At 36.1% G+C, this 16,275-nt stretch overlaps 1 protein-coding gene across 14 annotated transcripts in view; it reads right to left on the bottom strand.

Annotated features, from left to right (window-relative positions):
• Positions 1-6,636: 6,636 nt before the first annotated feature.
• Positions 6,637-16,275, bottom strand: part of CSRNP3 (cysteine and serine rich nuclear protein 3) — a 107,816-nt gene continuing 98,177 nt past the window's right edge. For all 14 annotated transcript variants that reach the window (XM_065069701.1, XM_065069691.1, XM_065069703.1 and 11 more), the window contains one exon: positions 6,637-16,186. In XM_065069701.1, the coding sequence (XP_064925773.1) occupies positions 15,143-16,186 (1,044 nt within the window). In that variant the 3' untranslated portion in view covers positions 6,637-15,142. The remainder of the gene's footprint in view (positions 16,187-16,275) is intronic.

Below are 16,275 nucleotides of genomic sequence, written 5' to 3'. Positions count from 1 at the left end.
GTATTTAGACTTTGCAGTTTATTGAAAGAATTGTGCTGAACATCTGCAATATCTATTCAAATGGAAGAAAATAGGAGGTGTAATAGTAACCAGCTTAATAATGAACTATTTAATGATCTGAATCTCAAGAAAGGTGCACATAACAGGGCAAAGTTGAGCAATAAGTTCAGACCTAGAAAAATGCAGCTAGTACTAGTATTTTAGGAAATGCTCAGTATTTCCTTTCAGTACTGTACTTATAAGAAGAGGGAGATGAAGGAAAGTCATGGCTGCCAAAAGGAAAGAAAATTCAAATTTTTGAAGTGAAGACAAAGGGAAGTATTTGGCTGCATGATCACATATAAAGCTGAGAATAAGTTTCAATTGGTGAGTATTAAAGGTTTAATAGGATGAAATATATTTAGATTAAGTTTGTCCTTTTATCCTGGTATTAGCATTTATCTGTGTGATAATTATTAATTTATCTATAGAGTCTGGCGGATGGATGGATGGATGGATGGATGGATGGATGGATGGATGGATGGATGGATGGATGGATGGATGATGTGGACTTTTTTTCTCTAATGTGGGGAGACAGCTGTCTCCGGTCACTTTAACAGTATCTGATGAACAAGTTCAGCTTCTGAAGAAAAGCAAGAAATCATATCACTAGTTCTAAGTTATCTAAAAGACGGGTGAAAATAAGCAAGACCAGCAAGAATTTGTCAGTAGCACTAACTTAAGCTAATTTCTTTTTCTGGCTTGATATTCATGCCTTTGAGTCATGTCTTGGCTTCTGTAAGGCTTTTGGTGGCACCTGTGAGTATGAAGTTAAACCCGTATGACTTAAAATAATTTGTTACAGTATGGACATAACTTGTTGAAAAGACGGTACTGGGAAGGGTTACTAATGCTACTGTGGAAACCAGAGGGCTGTATTGAATGGTATTGCACCAAAATTTGCTGTGCCCTGTGATAAATATTTCCGTAATTCAGTAATGGAATACAAAGTATTCTTGTTACTTTCACAGATCAAATGAGTATTGGAAAGGCAACAAATGCTCTTGACAAACTGGATGAATTGAGGAAAAAACAGGATGCAGGTCAATGAGAAAATTCAGCAAATACAAATAGAAGATGGGAGATTACCTAGAGAGCAGCTATGCCATGTTGACTCACTGGTATGAAATGGAAACCAGGTGCTCAAGGAACCTGTTCTGGAAGACAAGGTATTTAGCATAACTGTTTAAAAGGACTTGAGTTCTTTTAGTTCCCAGTTTGTGTTATACAGCAAATGCATTAGATTACTTCTAATACCACTAAAGGGTGATTTCTTCATGCAACTTCTTTCTCTTAAAAATTTGTCAGATTGGAATTTGCATATATGAAGCATCATTTATCTACTCATTAGCAGTTTTTCTTTTTAGAGGTAACCTTCAACACGCATAGAATTTAAACTGCAAGGAAACATGGGTTCTCTTGCACTTGCAGGGAGGAATCTCTTAATGAGCAGGAGTTCAGTGCTAGAGGAGATCCACTCTGTCCTTTTTGTTTTTCTAGTTGGTAATCTAAGATGATATTATAGCAGATGTAGCAATATATGCAGTTGTCACTCTGTTTTCTCTGAAGAATCAGTATAGCATGACACCTAGTTATTTTATTTTGTGTTCAGTTCTAGCTGTGGAAGGGGAAAATTTATCCTGTGATTTAAAATTGTCTTTAATAGTTTTATTTTTTGGGACTTCTTTTCTGGCCTAACATAGGTCAGTAGTCCAAAATCCATAAGACACTTGCACATAGGCTTTTTAACCATTGCTACTATTGCAAATAGTCGTAATATTTTTTTTTAAATATGTTTACTCTCTGTTCTTTAAACTATGAGTGACATTTTAGTTTGTATTTTTGCAGTAGTTAGTACAATAGCAATTCAGTCTTATTTGGACTCCCTAGTACCTGCCGGAAAAAAGGGAAGGTCTATAAACACAGGAAGATGTTAAGTGACTTCTTTTGTTCTATTCTGTTTGAAGATCTGAAATTAACTTCTGTTTGTACACTGAGTATCACACTTCCAAATATGCACGTATATGTGTGTGTATATATAAATATATAGGTATCATACAATTTTAGAAGAGCAATCACATATCTATAAATATGATTGGGGGTTTAAAAAATATTTTTTAAAACATTGATTACATAGTTTTTAAAAAATTCCTTTTTCAAAAGTAACAATAAAGCAGCAGTAAGAAAAATTGCAAGCAGGTCAAGTATTAGTTACTGTGCATCTTCTCTGTGCTTTTCTAGCATCAGTCTTCAAATTTTCCTGAAAAGTAAACTATTTTGCAGGGTTTTTTTAGAGGGTAGAAGCAGATGTTCTCCTTTGCATAATGTATTCCACCAGCATGTTTCTCTTGAGTAATTATTGTACATTCTACTATGCAGTACTAACTTTTCTGTACTTTGTGGTTTCCTGTATACATTTCTTTAAATAGATTGAATTACTCTGACAGAGAAATACATGAAATTGAAGGAACTTGTGGAACACTTTCCTTGTAAAGAATAATCTCCCACATTTTGGGAATTAACCTTATATAATCTTATGTATCTGATCAAGATTATAACATCATATTGAGATTTAGGGGCATTGTTTTCAGTGGCTGAGTTGCCAGAACTGTAGCCAGTCCCTTGAGTTTTTGTGCACAGATCTCCTTTAGAATTGTACTTTCTATCAAATGTTCCAAGGAAGTGACATGTGATCTTTCCTTTTCTGTATTTTAATGTACCTCCTGAATTCTTCAAGTAGGGATTTAATTGCTAAAATACACAGTCCAAAAGTGCAGTTGTGTCAATAGTGTAATAACAGTTCAATACTACGATGTTAAAAAAAGAAAAAAGAAAAAAGGATTTTTTTCTTAAAAAGCTTTGCTGCATGACAAACATCAACTCTTCACTTTAGGTTGCCCTCTTAAAAGGTTTTGAAAAGTATATTTTTCAAGTTAAATTTACAATATCCGATTCTGTCCTATGTACTACAAAGTCAAGCTACCATTTCCATTCTGTAAAGGGTAGCAGTAATAACGTTAGCATGTCTTGTGCAGTTTCTTCACAGTCTGAGGAAGAAATTAATAGAAGATTATGATTTTTAAAGGAAGATAAAATCTTTCAAAAGTAAAGCATTAGCAAGGGATTGGAAGCCAGAAGAGGAAAATAAAATCGGAATAGGAAGGGGCTAAATGGATGGGGGGAAAACTATATTGGAAATACCACTTTCTAGACTGGGTGCCATTCATTTTTTGGTGGGCATGGATGCAAAGATTGAAAACTGTAGAGCATTCCATCTAGAGACTAAAATTACACACTGGTGCTCCCAGGCTCAGAAAACAGAAGTAAAATCTCCTAAAATGTGGATGTCATGTCCATTCTGGGTTGGTGAATTTCAAAAGGATCCTCTCAGTATTTCAGGTAGAACTCATTGAAGTATAAACAACAGGGGGACTGGAGAACGGTCTCCATTAAATGAGTGTGATAGGCTGATTCAGCACAATTCAAAAGCAGTGACACAAACTACTACTAGTAGTATGTCATTACTGTTAGACTGCTCCAATGTGTGTTGAGAGGGAAGAGAATCAAGTGGTTACTCTTGAATGTGACTATCCCACTAGCTTTTTATTCCTCTCTCCTGCTAGTCCCTTTAACCTCCCACCTTTTAAGTGGACATCACTCTTTCCGCGTTCTTCTCTTTACCATGAGCAATCTTAATTGTCCACCTATTTCAGGGCAAAACCAAGCCACTGCTATAACCAGGTTGGTTTTCATGCTGGCTTATGTCAGTTTAAATGCTAAGATAACCTGATTTTTAGATTCTCAATATCTTGTTTCCTCCTTTACTCTGTTTAGGAACTCAGCCAGTATGTTGGTGCCACTGGACATATACATAATTTCAAAGGCTTAAGTAAGTGCATTGTTTTTGCAAAAATAGGAGCCTATGAAAGGTAAGACAGCCAGACATGATTTGGCAGCTGTAGGTTAATACATACGTAACAGTCTGAGGCTTTTCTGGCTTGTTAGAATTTACATTCTCATGATATTGCTTTTCTGACTGGTTTTCATAAAATTTCTGCTGGAAAATACCCATTTCTTTTTTTTTCTTTTTTCTTTTCTTAACTGGACTCAATCAGCCATCTGCTCTGTTTCCGGTGCCCCAGGATTCCTTGGCCTGATTTTTGCATTTGGTGGGGTTCTGGATCCTTTCCTGAAGTCGTGAAAGGTACCAAGACCTCAGTGTCCCTATTTAGCCTAGTTACAGTGGGATTGCTCTGCAGATCCTAAAAATCTTATCTATATCTTCTAATAAACATATATGGTGAATTAGCAAGAAACGCTGCTTTCTACTGATGTTTCACTGAATGTTCTCTAAAGCCAGTACAATCTCCATAAAAATGCTTAACAAATCATTATTCTTTCTCTCTCATTTTTCATGACCAACTCTAGCTATCATGTAGAGATAAGACTAAACATTTCACAGCTTCCTAATCAGTCATGATCATTGTATTTTTTTCAAGTCTACAGAATGGAATACTTTATGTACTAAGTTATAATTTTGTGTACCTAATAATCCTAGACTCTAAAGACAGCCAAAGGTAAACCCTGTCTTGCCAGTAATGTCTTAAATATAGTGGATAAAGTTAGTAGATGTTGAACTTCCAGGAAGGAATATCTGAAGCTTGGGTTCACGAAGGAGGAGTACATATGGTAGTGTCTGGTGTGAGAAGGGAATGCCTGCAGTAATATTAAGGACTGTGTGACTGAAAGGATAACAGCAAAGAGAAGAGAATTTGTCCAGGAAAGAGGAGAAGTGGAAAAAAAACCTCAGGTCCTGAAGTAGCGAACTGTCCTCCTTGGTCTTCTGTTACCACCCATTCCATTTCTCTTATTTTCTTAGTTTTTTGGTAGCTTTTGGTTTTTGTTTTGTTTTGGTTTTGGCTCAAAGTAAGCAGAAAGGTGGAAGTCTCCAGCAATCTGAAATGCAGTATAAGAGACATACAACCCAGTGTGTCTAGTATCAACCAGTATTATGCTTTGTAATTTCTTGGCAACTCAGTTGCAGAAAGAATTGTCTACTTAGGTGAATTTGTGGTTGGTGAAACTTAGCAGTGCTACAGCTATATGTAGTCAAATTTCCATCCGGGTTCAGTCAGTATGAATAAGGCCTGAAACCACTGCAACTAGCACCTAAGTGCTGGGGAATGTGTAGATGGAGAAACATTTCAACATTTTAAATGCTGGATTATGTATCTGAAAACCAACTAAAAATATCTTTAAGTGCCTCATTACCTACAGCTCTTCTGGATATCATTAATGTTCAAATAAATGGCATGCTGAAAAATCAGAGTTTGTTGCAGGGTGTTCTCTGGCTCTTTTATTGCCTTGTTTTAAATTTAAAGCACTTACAGCAATTATATTATGCTCCCTTTCCCCCTGCCCCCCTTCCCTCATCAAGGGAGGGGAAAAATACTATTACATATACAGTATGTAAAAATTCATAGTCTATGTAAACTACTGAAGCTTACCAGAAAAGCAACATCAGTGCTAACCTCCATCTGGCCATGCTTTCTTACATATACAGGAAGGTAATCACAACTGCTGAGGAAGGCTTGTTTGCAGGCAAGGGCAGCTCAGCCTTACTGCCAGCAGGACAAAGCAGATCCTAAATGTTCTTGGACTCCAGGGCCTGTGGCTCTGGGCCACTCCCACCCATGGACAAGAGGCCCCACTGCAGTGGGACTTGACCAGCGCACCATGCCTGAGGATTTTGTGTCATCACTGAGTTACACTAGTGTGAGTACAGCATTATGTAAGTACTGTTCATAGCTTAATTTCTAACTAAACTTTAGTGTTGTCGTCTTACTTCTAAGCTGACACTGTGATGCCTTGAATTAGAAGAACACTAGTGTTGAAAGTTGATTTACGGAATTTTTTGTGCCAATATGGCTTAGGAAGTTCTATAGCAGCACGTTGTTCATAGTAATGCAAAAATCAGTCTGATAGCAGACATTCATCTATTCCATTCTGTGTAACACCTAACAAAAACATCATCTAGAGAACAACACCTGATATTTATCAGTTTCTGTAAATAAAAATTATTTAGCACACTTAAGGACAATTTGCCTTTTATAAATGTACAGCTCAATTTTAATAATTATCAGAATAAAAGGATGGCAGGGAACTGTCATTGTTAATTATTTTCATAATGAAGCAATGTTGATCAGCAGTTTTCAAAATAATTAAGCAGTTGTCCTGAAATGTAATGGTATGCTTTATATGCCATTGTAGCCATTGAAATGATTTGTTGTGTGACATTACTGCAAAGTGTCCACCAGAGAGAGCTCTTGCAATTTTTTTTTCCAATGGCTGTTGAAAACCATTCTTTCATTAACTTAGAACTACAATTATTAAATTCACCATGATAGATGTACATTAATTGTGTAGTTTATTCAATTGGCCAAAGAAAAGTGCAGGCAGTAGTATAATTAAAGGGCAAATGGACATACCTAACAAGGCATTTCTGTTCATTTCTTACATATTTATATGCTGATTAAATTAAAGAAAAAAAGAGGAATGTCTAGAAATAAGATGCACAGTGCACTGGCAGCCATGAGGTAACGTAGAAACCTGTTTTACTTCATTGCAAACAAATGGACAATATTGTACAATATATAATAAAAATACAGCCGATACAAGTGCCACTAATTAACAAAAAAACTAATGGTAAGACTTAAAAATGCTCATTTTTGTAATATATATACACTGCAGTAATAAGCCACAATAGATACATCAAATTCCATGTCATTCATAATAAATACTGAAAATATAAATACAGAAGAATACAGTAAATTTGAATAAATTATTACAACATAAGGTCTAGGTTAAGTTCTGTTGAATATTATTGTAGCTTATATTACCCTTTGGCATCTTTGATGTTACAAGTTGTTTAAAAAAAGAAAGGAAATTAAGGAAATGTGTAGTTCATGAAGCTTAAAATTATTTCCATGTACAAATTTGAAGATGAACTTTCCTTTGCTTCTTCAAACAGTTTAAAAGCAACAGTCAAACTAAATATGATGCTTTACTGTTGAGATCTCCACAATTTTAGTATGCAAGATCATCTGTAATGGAAAATTATGTTAAGTACTTAACATAATTATTTTCCTCAAAAATTAGTAAGGTTAGAAGTAATGCACAAATTTAAAACAAATGTCTGCAATTACACCACAATTTTACGAGCTCCATTTGAATGGATTACATGTCTGAAAGACCATCAACTTAAGCGCTTTTGAATCCATGCCGTGGTGTTATTATTTACCACTTGCCAACAAAAATTTCAAAAGCAATTTTATATTCTTATGGGGAAATATATATATATATATATATATATGTATATATATATATATACACACACACAGGTGAACCTTCTAAAAGACGGCTGGACTAGACAGTCTAAATGTTACATAGCTTGTTAAAACAAGGAAAACACTTTAAACATAAAGAAATGTAATAAGTGTTGATTTTGTGTTTTTTTTTTTTTTTACAAAATTGCTATCTATTAGCTGTAGATGGAAACAAACAAAAATAACCAATTGCCATGTTTTATGCTAACAGGCATTAACCAGTACATTTGTATTAATAATTTTATTTGTAAAAGGTTATTACACCAGAATGCAATTTAACTAAAAATATCAACTTTACTAAGACAATATTACAGGCAGAGGCTCTTAGGAATGGATTTGTAATCTACAGATTTTGACTATTTTTGCACTGTTAAATGTCTAGCACTTATTTTACATCAAACACTTTTTTAACATGTTTCACAAACTACACTTCAGACGTATTTCCATAGAAGTGCCTACGATCAGTCAATTAAAAAGGGCCCAGTTGTTAAGCATTGTTTACATGGGCATTGTTCTGTGAGAACTGAAGTGGTGTTATTTGTGTGAAATGGTTTGAAAAAAAACAGCCTGCTTGCTTCTGGTTTTAAGAGAAGCAGCACATGATGATGGAATCTTTTCAAGAGGTGAAAACTCCTTCTCAATCTGTGTATCAGAGGCTCACAAATGGATGGCTGATTCTTTGCAGTGTTCCCCCAGCAGCCCAGCAAGATTGACCTTCACCCATAATCCAACCCAAAAGTTCATTCCTAAGAACGTCTTTAAAGAGATTATGATGGAGAAAACTAGAAGAATTAGCTGCCATAATGTCTTATTTGAAAATCCCAAGCTAAAATGCTAATAAAAAGGATGCCTATTTCTTGCTTCCTTTTAGTGTCTCTTGTTATGCAAGAAACACTTTATATTACATGTGCCTGGAAGCAGAGTTAACTAAAATGGTATTGCAGTTGACACAGGCAAAGAAAAGAAACGGTAGCATTGTTTCTAGGGTGTTGCTTTGCTTTGTAGTTTTTACCCCATGCTTTTGGATAAGTCTTTTATTGTTAGAACAGTGGTGTTAATTTATATCTTCCACCATTTTTCCAGTTGAGAAAAGCTAAACCAGTCTTCATGGCTTGTTGGAAAAGTGCACAGTTAGAGAAGTGCACATCAGGCAAACTTCTTTTGACTTGGTTCTATTTGACATTAATTGATAAAATGGCTTAGTAAAACAAAAGTGTCATTGCTAAGAACCAAATTAAAATAATTCAGGAAATAAATAAAGTTTATCTCCTGACTTTTTTTGTACTATCATCTTCTCAGCTGAGAAGTGGCAATACAGAGCATCATGGATATGACATCGGTCAGCGGACCTTGTGTCGTGCGTATCATCCTAACCATAAGGACTATACAGCAGTAGAGCAGTATACGTTTTAACTTTTCCTTTGTAAGATCTAATTCCCTTCCCTTTTATAAAAGGGTCTTTTAATGTACTATTTATTACCTATGTTAGAAAAAAAATATTTTAAAAAATCTAACAGTAGTTTGAAGGAAACTTTTTGTTCCCCTAGGTGATGGTTTTCTGCTTCTCCTTGTCTTGGATTTTCATCCTGTACGAGGCTGTGTTGTATCAAGACTGACACACTGCCTGTGGATCTACATCCCTCAGAGGACGAGGATTCCTATCACATCTCTGCAGCCCGTGGGGTAGGTTTGTTTGTGTGTATGGGAAGGGAGAGTCTATAGCGCCCCTGGGGACATTCCTGCGGGACTCTCATATTTAGAACCCATGGGGGGACTATTTTTCACCACAGTTCCAATCTACACGCTAATGTTAAGTGAAAAATAAAATGAACCCTTTCAGCAAAATAAAGATAGCTAGCACAGAGGATACTAGAGTTGCCCTTGTGCTCAATTTTAATGAAAAGTCTTACTGTACAACAGGCCTTTCCCAGACTCTTAAGATGGAGGGTGGAAGGAAGAAAAAAAGAAAAGACTAAGGCTGCAAGACAGATGTTTTATGAATTGGATGTTCTTATAAAAAGTAAAATTCTTGGTATCAGCTACTACGGTAGCAGAAAGTCCTCAAGGATGTTATAACTTTCCTCCTTATTAGCAGCAAAATTAAAAGCTGCTTCTGATTTAGGAGTGGGAAGAGACAGTCAACAGGAAGCACTTATGAAGAACTCAAGCATGTTCACTCCAACATCTTTACAACTAAATAGCACTTGTTCATCACTCCACAATGTTCATGCTTTGGATTTCATACTTCTTGGAGAAAGTGGACAATTAAGAATTTGCATATGGACAGCAATTACAGAGAACAGCAAAATTAAGGAATATGTTAAACAAATTTGGAAACATTGAAAAGGCAAGTGTTGACATGTCTCATACCAAGGGACACGTTAATGAAGTAGACTCTGTTTTGAAAATAACAGTAGCTTTCTACTATTTTAAAAAAATAGTAATCAGTTTTAATATTTTAGAAATAAATTCTATAGAATATATTCTCTGAGTTAATTCTAGTTTTTCTAAGTATTTTACATCAAATGTTCTGTGTCTATAATAAAGTAGATGACAGAATTACTCATTAGCCCCAGTGGGAAAACGTAACACCCCTAAACACTTAAGGATTTCCCATGTCATCCTCTTTTGTCCCTGTTCCTGGCTGCCTCAGGCAACGAAACAACTGGCACAATAAACATGAGTTTGTACAACTCATGAGCTGTACCGCTGGGGTTTCTTATTTAGGAAATGCCTTTTAAATCAGTATCATGGGTCTCTCTTGCTTGAGTTCTGAGTAAGGGCACCTGCTTTGCCACAGGAGCATCCTACACAAGGAGTTTCAACTGAGAGAATTCAGCTGGCAAAAGAAGACAACACGCAGGGGAATAAGATTGCCTCTTGCTGCCAAGTATTGTGTCGCAGGCAAACTACAATCTTGCTGCTCAACTGTTAAGCACTCGACAGGTAAATGTTGTATATTCAACACAGCTTTTATTCTAATTTTCAGTATGAAATTTATTGTTAAACTTTTGCTCATTAATCCAGTCCATGAAAAGGAGAGCTTGCTTTTGCGGTGTTTATGTTAGTGACAAAATTTCTATTCACCTCTGAGCTGGACTGGGCTTTATTGAAAAGTGACGTAGTTTGCAGTACAAAATCTAGTTATGATTCGAAAGAAAGAGGAAAAAAAAGTTATTTTGCCTGTTCTGTAGAATTATTTTGTTACAACAATATCTCCAAGTATCTTACAAACCAGAGCACAGAGAATGGAAGTGACACAGCAGGACAAAGGCAAAGCAACAGACCCCAGGTCTCCGCTGTCTTCGAGCCCAATACTCTCTATGCAGTGAATCAGAGTTCTATCAGAGAGTCAGGAACCACTGAAATATTAAAAAAAAACATAATACATGTTCTTGTTTGCATACACACTTAACACACTAGCTGGTTTTTGTGACTATGTTCTCTGGATTGTGAGGCACGGAATGCTACATGGTCAGTTTGTTAGCACGTTTACTGAAATACAACACCCAGGTAAGATGAGAAACTGGACCTGGGTCACTTAGCAATCCCGTGAGTAACACAAGCCTGAACACTACCTGCCATTTCTGCAGAACTTAGACAAAAGGCAGGATTGCATTGTTAATTGACTCTGCTGACACATTGGTGAGCCCACCAAACCATTTGATAGCAAGTGATGGCTACTATGACAGTGTAATCAATGGCCTTAATATATGTCAACTCAAATTATGATTTACTAGCAGGAACTTTACAAATCCAGAACTTTCTGACCTAAATGGTGTAGAGCTCATCAAAGAGGTTTTTTTTTTTTTCCAAGAAAAGGAAAGAAATATTAGAAACTTATTACTGACCAGCTTTTAATTTTTGAAAGGATATTCCTGTGGGAATGAGTTACACCTCTTAGGAAATAATAGCAATTGCTGCAATTTTTGCCAAAAAAGTTAAAATTTTATGTCTAATCTCAAGTTAAAACTTTATATTTAAACTTTAACAGCATTTTCTCCAAGAGAGGCAAAGTTCATATTATAGGCAAAATGGCATCCAATTTAGGTGCTGTTCTAGGGACCTTCTGGGTCAAAAGGGAAATGCTTTTGTTACTACTCACTTTTCTGAACTACATAGATAATCATAAACTAACTACCAATTTATTACTTGGCTTTTTAGGAGTGTGATTATCAGTAGCCAGCTATTCTTGTGAAATAAAGCTGATTGATACAGCTACCAGTAAACATTTCCACAAATGATATACTGTGTCGATACAGAAGCAGATACTGCTGTTTAATAACATAATACTTTTAGCCTGTGGAAATAAGCTTACCCAAAATGAAAGGACTGGTTTTCAACATGAATATTAACCAACTGGGAAATGGGACACTTTGTGTTATATTATATACTAGCCCAGAAAATAACATTAAAACATTTTACATCCTGTGATTTATTTTTCCTTATATGAAAAGTACTTTTTTTTCTTCTAATAAAAACAGGGAAGTCTAATCAAGGGGTGGGAATCTTAGTGATTTCACAGTTTTTTCCCACTCTGGTCAACATACAAATGCTAGAAAGGCCTTAGCTTTGTTTTTGCTGGTGTGGAATTGTTTGGGCAACGGGTTTAGCCTATAGTGAAAAAAGAGGTTTCTGTTTTTTTTTTTCTGCAGTATGAGTTTATCTCTGTTGGAAGGCCTTTTGATATTGTTAGTACAACTACCAGGAAATCTCAGTGAATTATAAACAGACTTGACTTTGTAACTTGTTGCAAGAACTAAACAAGATTGGTATACTTTGTATCCTGAGATCAAATCTTGACCACAAATTCCCAATCGGGCTCAAAAGAAAGGTATTACTATCTGCATTATCACCAGCTAGTTAGGAATGTTTATTCAACATAATCTTTATTCTGCACATTTTACTATGTGACTCCCAGGAATTAGCTATTTTAAGCAAGGGAAAATAGTGCTGCCTAAGTTTTTTATATAGTCACTGCTGTCTCTACCCTATTACTGCTGGTTATCCTATGCTGCAAGCTGTAGAGAATTTATTAATAGCTGTGTTCACCCCGATGCCCCAATGGCATGGAACATATACATCTAAGTATTCGGAAATTTATACAGATGCTAATATTAAGGAGGTCTGGGGTTTGAAGCCTGTGCCAATGAAAACATTAAATAACCATCATCTCAGTATTATAAAGCCAGCTGAGATGTATTTTATAGAGTTAATCACTTACTGTGCTTGCTAATATTATTAAAGATATTTTTCATGTGAAAGCGCAGGGGCCAAGAAAATAATTTCTTATTGCTCAGGAAGGAGGTGATTAATGAAACAAAATATTTCATTTAACTTTCCCCTGAGAGAAATACCCTGGTAAAGTTTGCATGATCCTCCAGTAGCTAACACCCTCTGAGGTTAAAAAGCTGCTACTGATTCACAGCTCCTGTCCCAGCTCAGGTAGAAGGGATTTGTGCTTTTGGTGCTGGTGCTGAGTGCCAGATTTCAGCTTGCTGCTAATGCAAGATGCTTGTATACACAGAGACTTGTTACACTTGCCCATGTCTTGAATAGAATAATATTATTCTTAGAGGCAGAACTTATTTATGAATGAATATATTTCTCTTTGAAAATAAAGATGGGTATTTGCTATACGGAACTGGAGAATACGTGTGCTTACCTGGCTACTCAGCCTTTAGGGAAAGAGACTAGAGTGTTCTGTGACCAAGAGGAGCAGAAGCAAAGGAACTGCTGTGCCAGGTAACCAACACCACTGCATTTTCCCAGGAGATGGAACATGTTGCAAGTGCAGAATCCAGTCCCTAGAGAACTGGACTTTTCAATGCAGTTCATATAAAACACGTAGGAATTCTTATGGAAACAAGTAAATTAACAAAAACCCCACCTTTCCAGCTACTACATGGAGTAAAAACATTTTGCTAATTTAGCATAAAAATGAGAAATCACTTTGCCCAGATTTCATATAAAAACAATTAAGTTGGCACTTTTTTTTCAAGCATATTTTAAATAGGGCAGTTTTTCTACTGGAGTACTGTACATGTTTTAAAGAGCTTCTAACCAGAAGAGTCACTGTTAGAGAGCTAAAATTCATGCTGTGTTTACATACATGCTGTTAACCATCTAGATTTGACACAAATAAAAACTAAGATGCTGATTCTTATTTTGTCAAACAAGACAGGTCTACATTTCAACCCAATTGATGTATAATAAATAAAATTTCAATACTAGAAGACCAGAAATGTTAAAATAGCTTTTGAAATAAAAATAAGGAGTGCAGAATCATCAGTGTAGAGAAAAGCAGGTTCCTATACCTCCTTTTTTAGATAAAAGCAAGGTTGGCTAATCAATTAAAGGTTGAGATACAACAGTATTTTAATTCCCCTTTCATTAAAAAAACAATGGCGTATAAAGTAACAGATATCCACATGTGCTATTTTGCTTGCAAACTTTAGCAGATACAGAATTTCTGAAGCTGTGTTTTCTCACTGAATCTGCTCATTCCTCATTAGACCAAATGGCTATGTAAATTTGAGATCCGGTCAGAAGTCCACAAAAGCCGGTCTCGTATTTCATAAAAACTGCTAAATATTTAGGAAATCTAGACACTTCCATGTTTTTCTCCATGCTTCATTTAAACTTTGATCAGCAAGACTCTGCTTTTATAAATTACCTACTGACATTGATAAACTGGCTTGGAAAACACATACAGGTTTTGTTACAAGGAATTTTAAGATCTTACGTATACCTCAGAGTCTGGAGCTATGGCATTTCTCCAAAATAATTCACAGTTTCCGCAGTTAATACATTACTGCAAAATGGCACTAAAGTGCATAAGTATCTGAATGTTTGTTGGGCTAAAAAAGGTGCTGTGCAAGCTTAAGCTATTGGTTTGCTATTATACACAAGATGATTTTTCTTTGGGGAGGGGATACTAGTTCTCGAATGCCACTGATTTTAATTTTAATGGAGGATTGTCTACCTTTTACCTTTCTAGAAGATGTAAACGCCCCCTTTCTGACTCTTCTGGTTGTCAAGAACAGTAAAAGAGAAAATAGTACATTCTAGAAATTTCAAGATAATTTACCAGAAATGGTATTTTTTTTTTTTAAGAAAAAAAGGAAAAATACATGGTACTCCAGATGAAATGTGGACATGCGCTTTGTAACTAACTATGGATCTTCTGCTCAAATGAACATGCTGTTCATTTTTATCAAAACATGAGTACTAAACTACCATGAATAAAATACATACAGTACAGAACAATTAAAACTTTTTTGTACAGCAATTAGTTTTACATTAAACTTACCATCTTTTCAGGTATGTTGAAAATTAGGACTCTAAACATGATAATTTCAAAGTATCATTTTTAACAACGTTGCACAGGCCCAACAATCAAAAACACAAAGCTTTGATTCAGATAGCTTGGCAGGTTTCACATACTTTGATAGGTAGGCTACTTTGAAATATGTTGGGTGTGGTTTTTTACTTAGGTGTTTTATTTTTATCAAAAGATAGTTTGATTATTTTTATTTAAATCTTTACATGAGCTGTTTTTGTGCAATACCACTGCCAGTGTAGCTTGAGAAAACAAAATGTGTCTGGAACGTTGACTATAGTCCAAGTGTTGCCTAGCTCTTAAAAAAGTAAGATTCTAGGAAATCCAGTGTGAGTGCATTTTAATACAGAAAGTCAGTCCTAGAATAATTTTAATATTAAACAGGTACCGTTTCTACCACTGGTGATTTGATGCACTCTTCGTGCAGTCTGCTCTTTTCTGGGAGGTTTAGTGAATTCTCAGCAGGGTGCTCTTGTACACAACTGTTGCCATTCAAAGCTGAAACAAAGCCATCTGGAGCAGGACCTTTCAAGTATGAGTGGAATTCCACTTGAGGGTGACTTGGCCTGTGCTCAGGGTACAAACTGTTACATGGAGCACTGCTCTCTCCTTCAGAAGATGAGCAGCAAACAATCACTGAGGGGTTTGCAGAAGGATAATGAGGGCTGCTAAAAGTTTCCTCTGATTGCCGTGTGTAGTCAACAAACTGTTCGGAAGTCATGTTGTAAGGCACCAGAGAAAGACTACCGTTCTTGACAGCATCCCTTTCTGAGTAAGTCTCACCGACCTGGTTAGCAGTGCCAGCAACATGGTTCTCTATTTGGTAATACAGATTTGAAGAGTTAGTATAGTACGAGGCATTTTTAGAATGGTTTTCATGCACAGCAGTTCCATCAGAGTAGCAAAGGACAGAAGGAAGAGGCACCATATCAGCATGGGAGCCCATACTTTCTACAAAATCATCTGCTTTTTCTTCCTCATCATCTTCCTCCTCATCTTCCTCTTCCTCTTCATCATCATCTGATTCACTAGGGGCTAAACTCTGTGTGCTAGAATCTGTAACTCCACTACAAAAGCTACTCCCATCTTCCTCTTCCTCCTCTTCCCCCGGGCAGTCCAAGTCCTCGGCTGCCTGAGGGTGCATAACCGCAGCCGGAGGTTCGGTTTCAATCTCAAAATTTTCTGCAATTGAATATTCAACTGGATGGGGTCCTGCGCTCATAGAACTAGTGTGTGCACTTATCTCACTGTGGCAGCCATTTAGTGCCGGAACTTGCTGCTCTCTGTTTTTCTCCAATTCAAGTTTCATTATTGTGTGCAAAAAGTGAGTCCGTACACGGATAGGATTAAATTCAATTCTACCTGCCGTATTGCTACACCCTTCTTTAGTGCAACCGCATGGAAAAGACATACGATCCACCTTTTAAAAAAAAGAATACAGATTAATGATACGTAGCATAAGCCTGGTGATATGACAGAACCTAGGCAGCCTAGAGAAATACAACAGCG

The sequence above is a fragment of the Columba livia genome, chromosome 7, assembly GCF_036013475.1.
Source record: "Columba livia isolate bColLiv1 breed racing homer chromosome 7, bColLiv1.pat.W.v2, whole genome shotgun sequence".
NCBI classification, from domain to species: Eukaryota; Metazoa; Chordata; class Aves; order Columbiformes; family Columbidae; genus Columba; species Columba livia.
The sequence above is the reverse complement of the archived record's forward strand: the minus strand, read 5'-3'. Positions and strand labels throughout refer to the sequence as shown.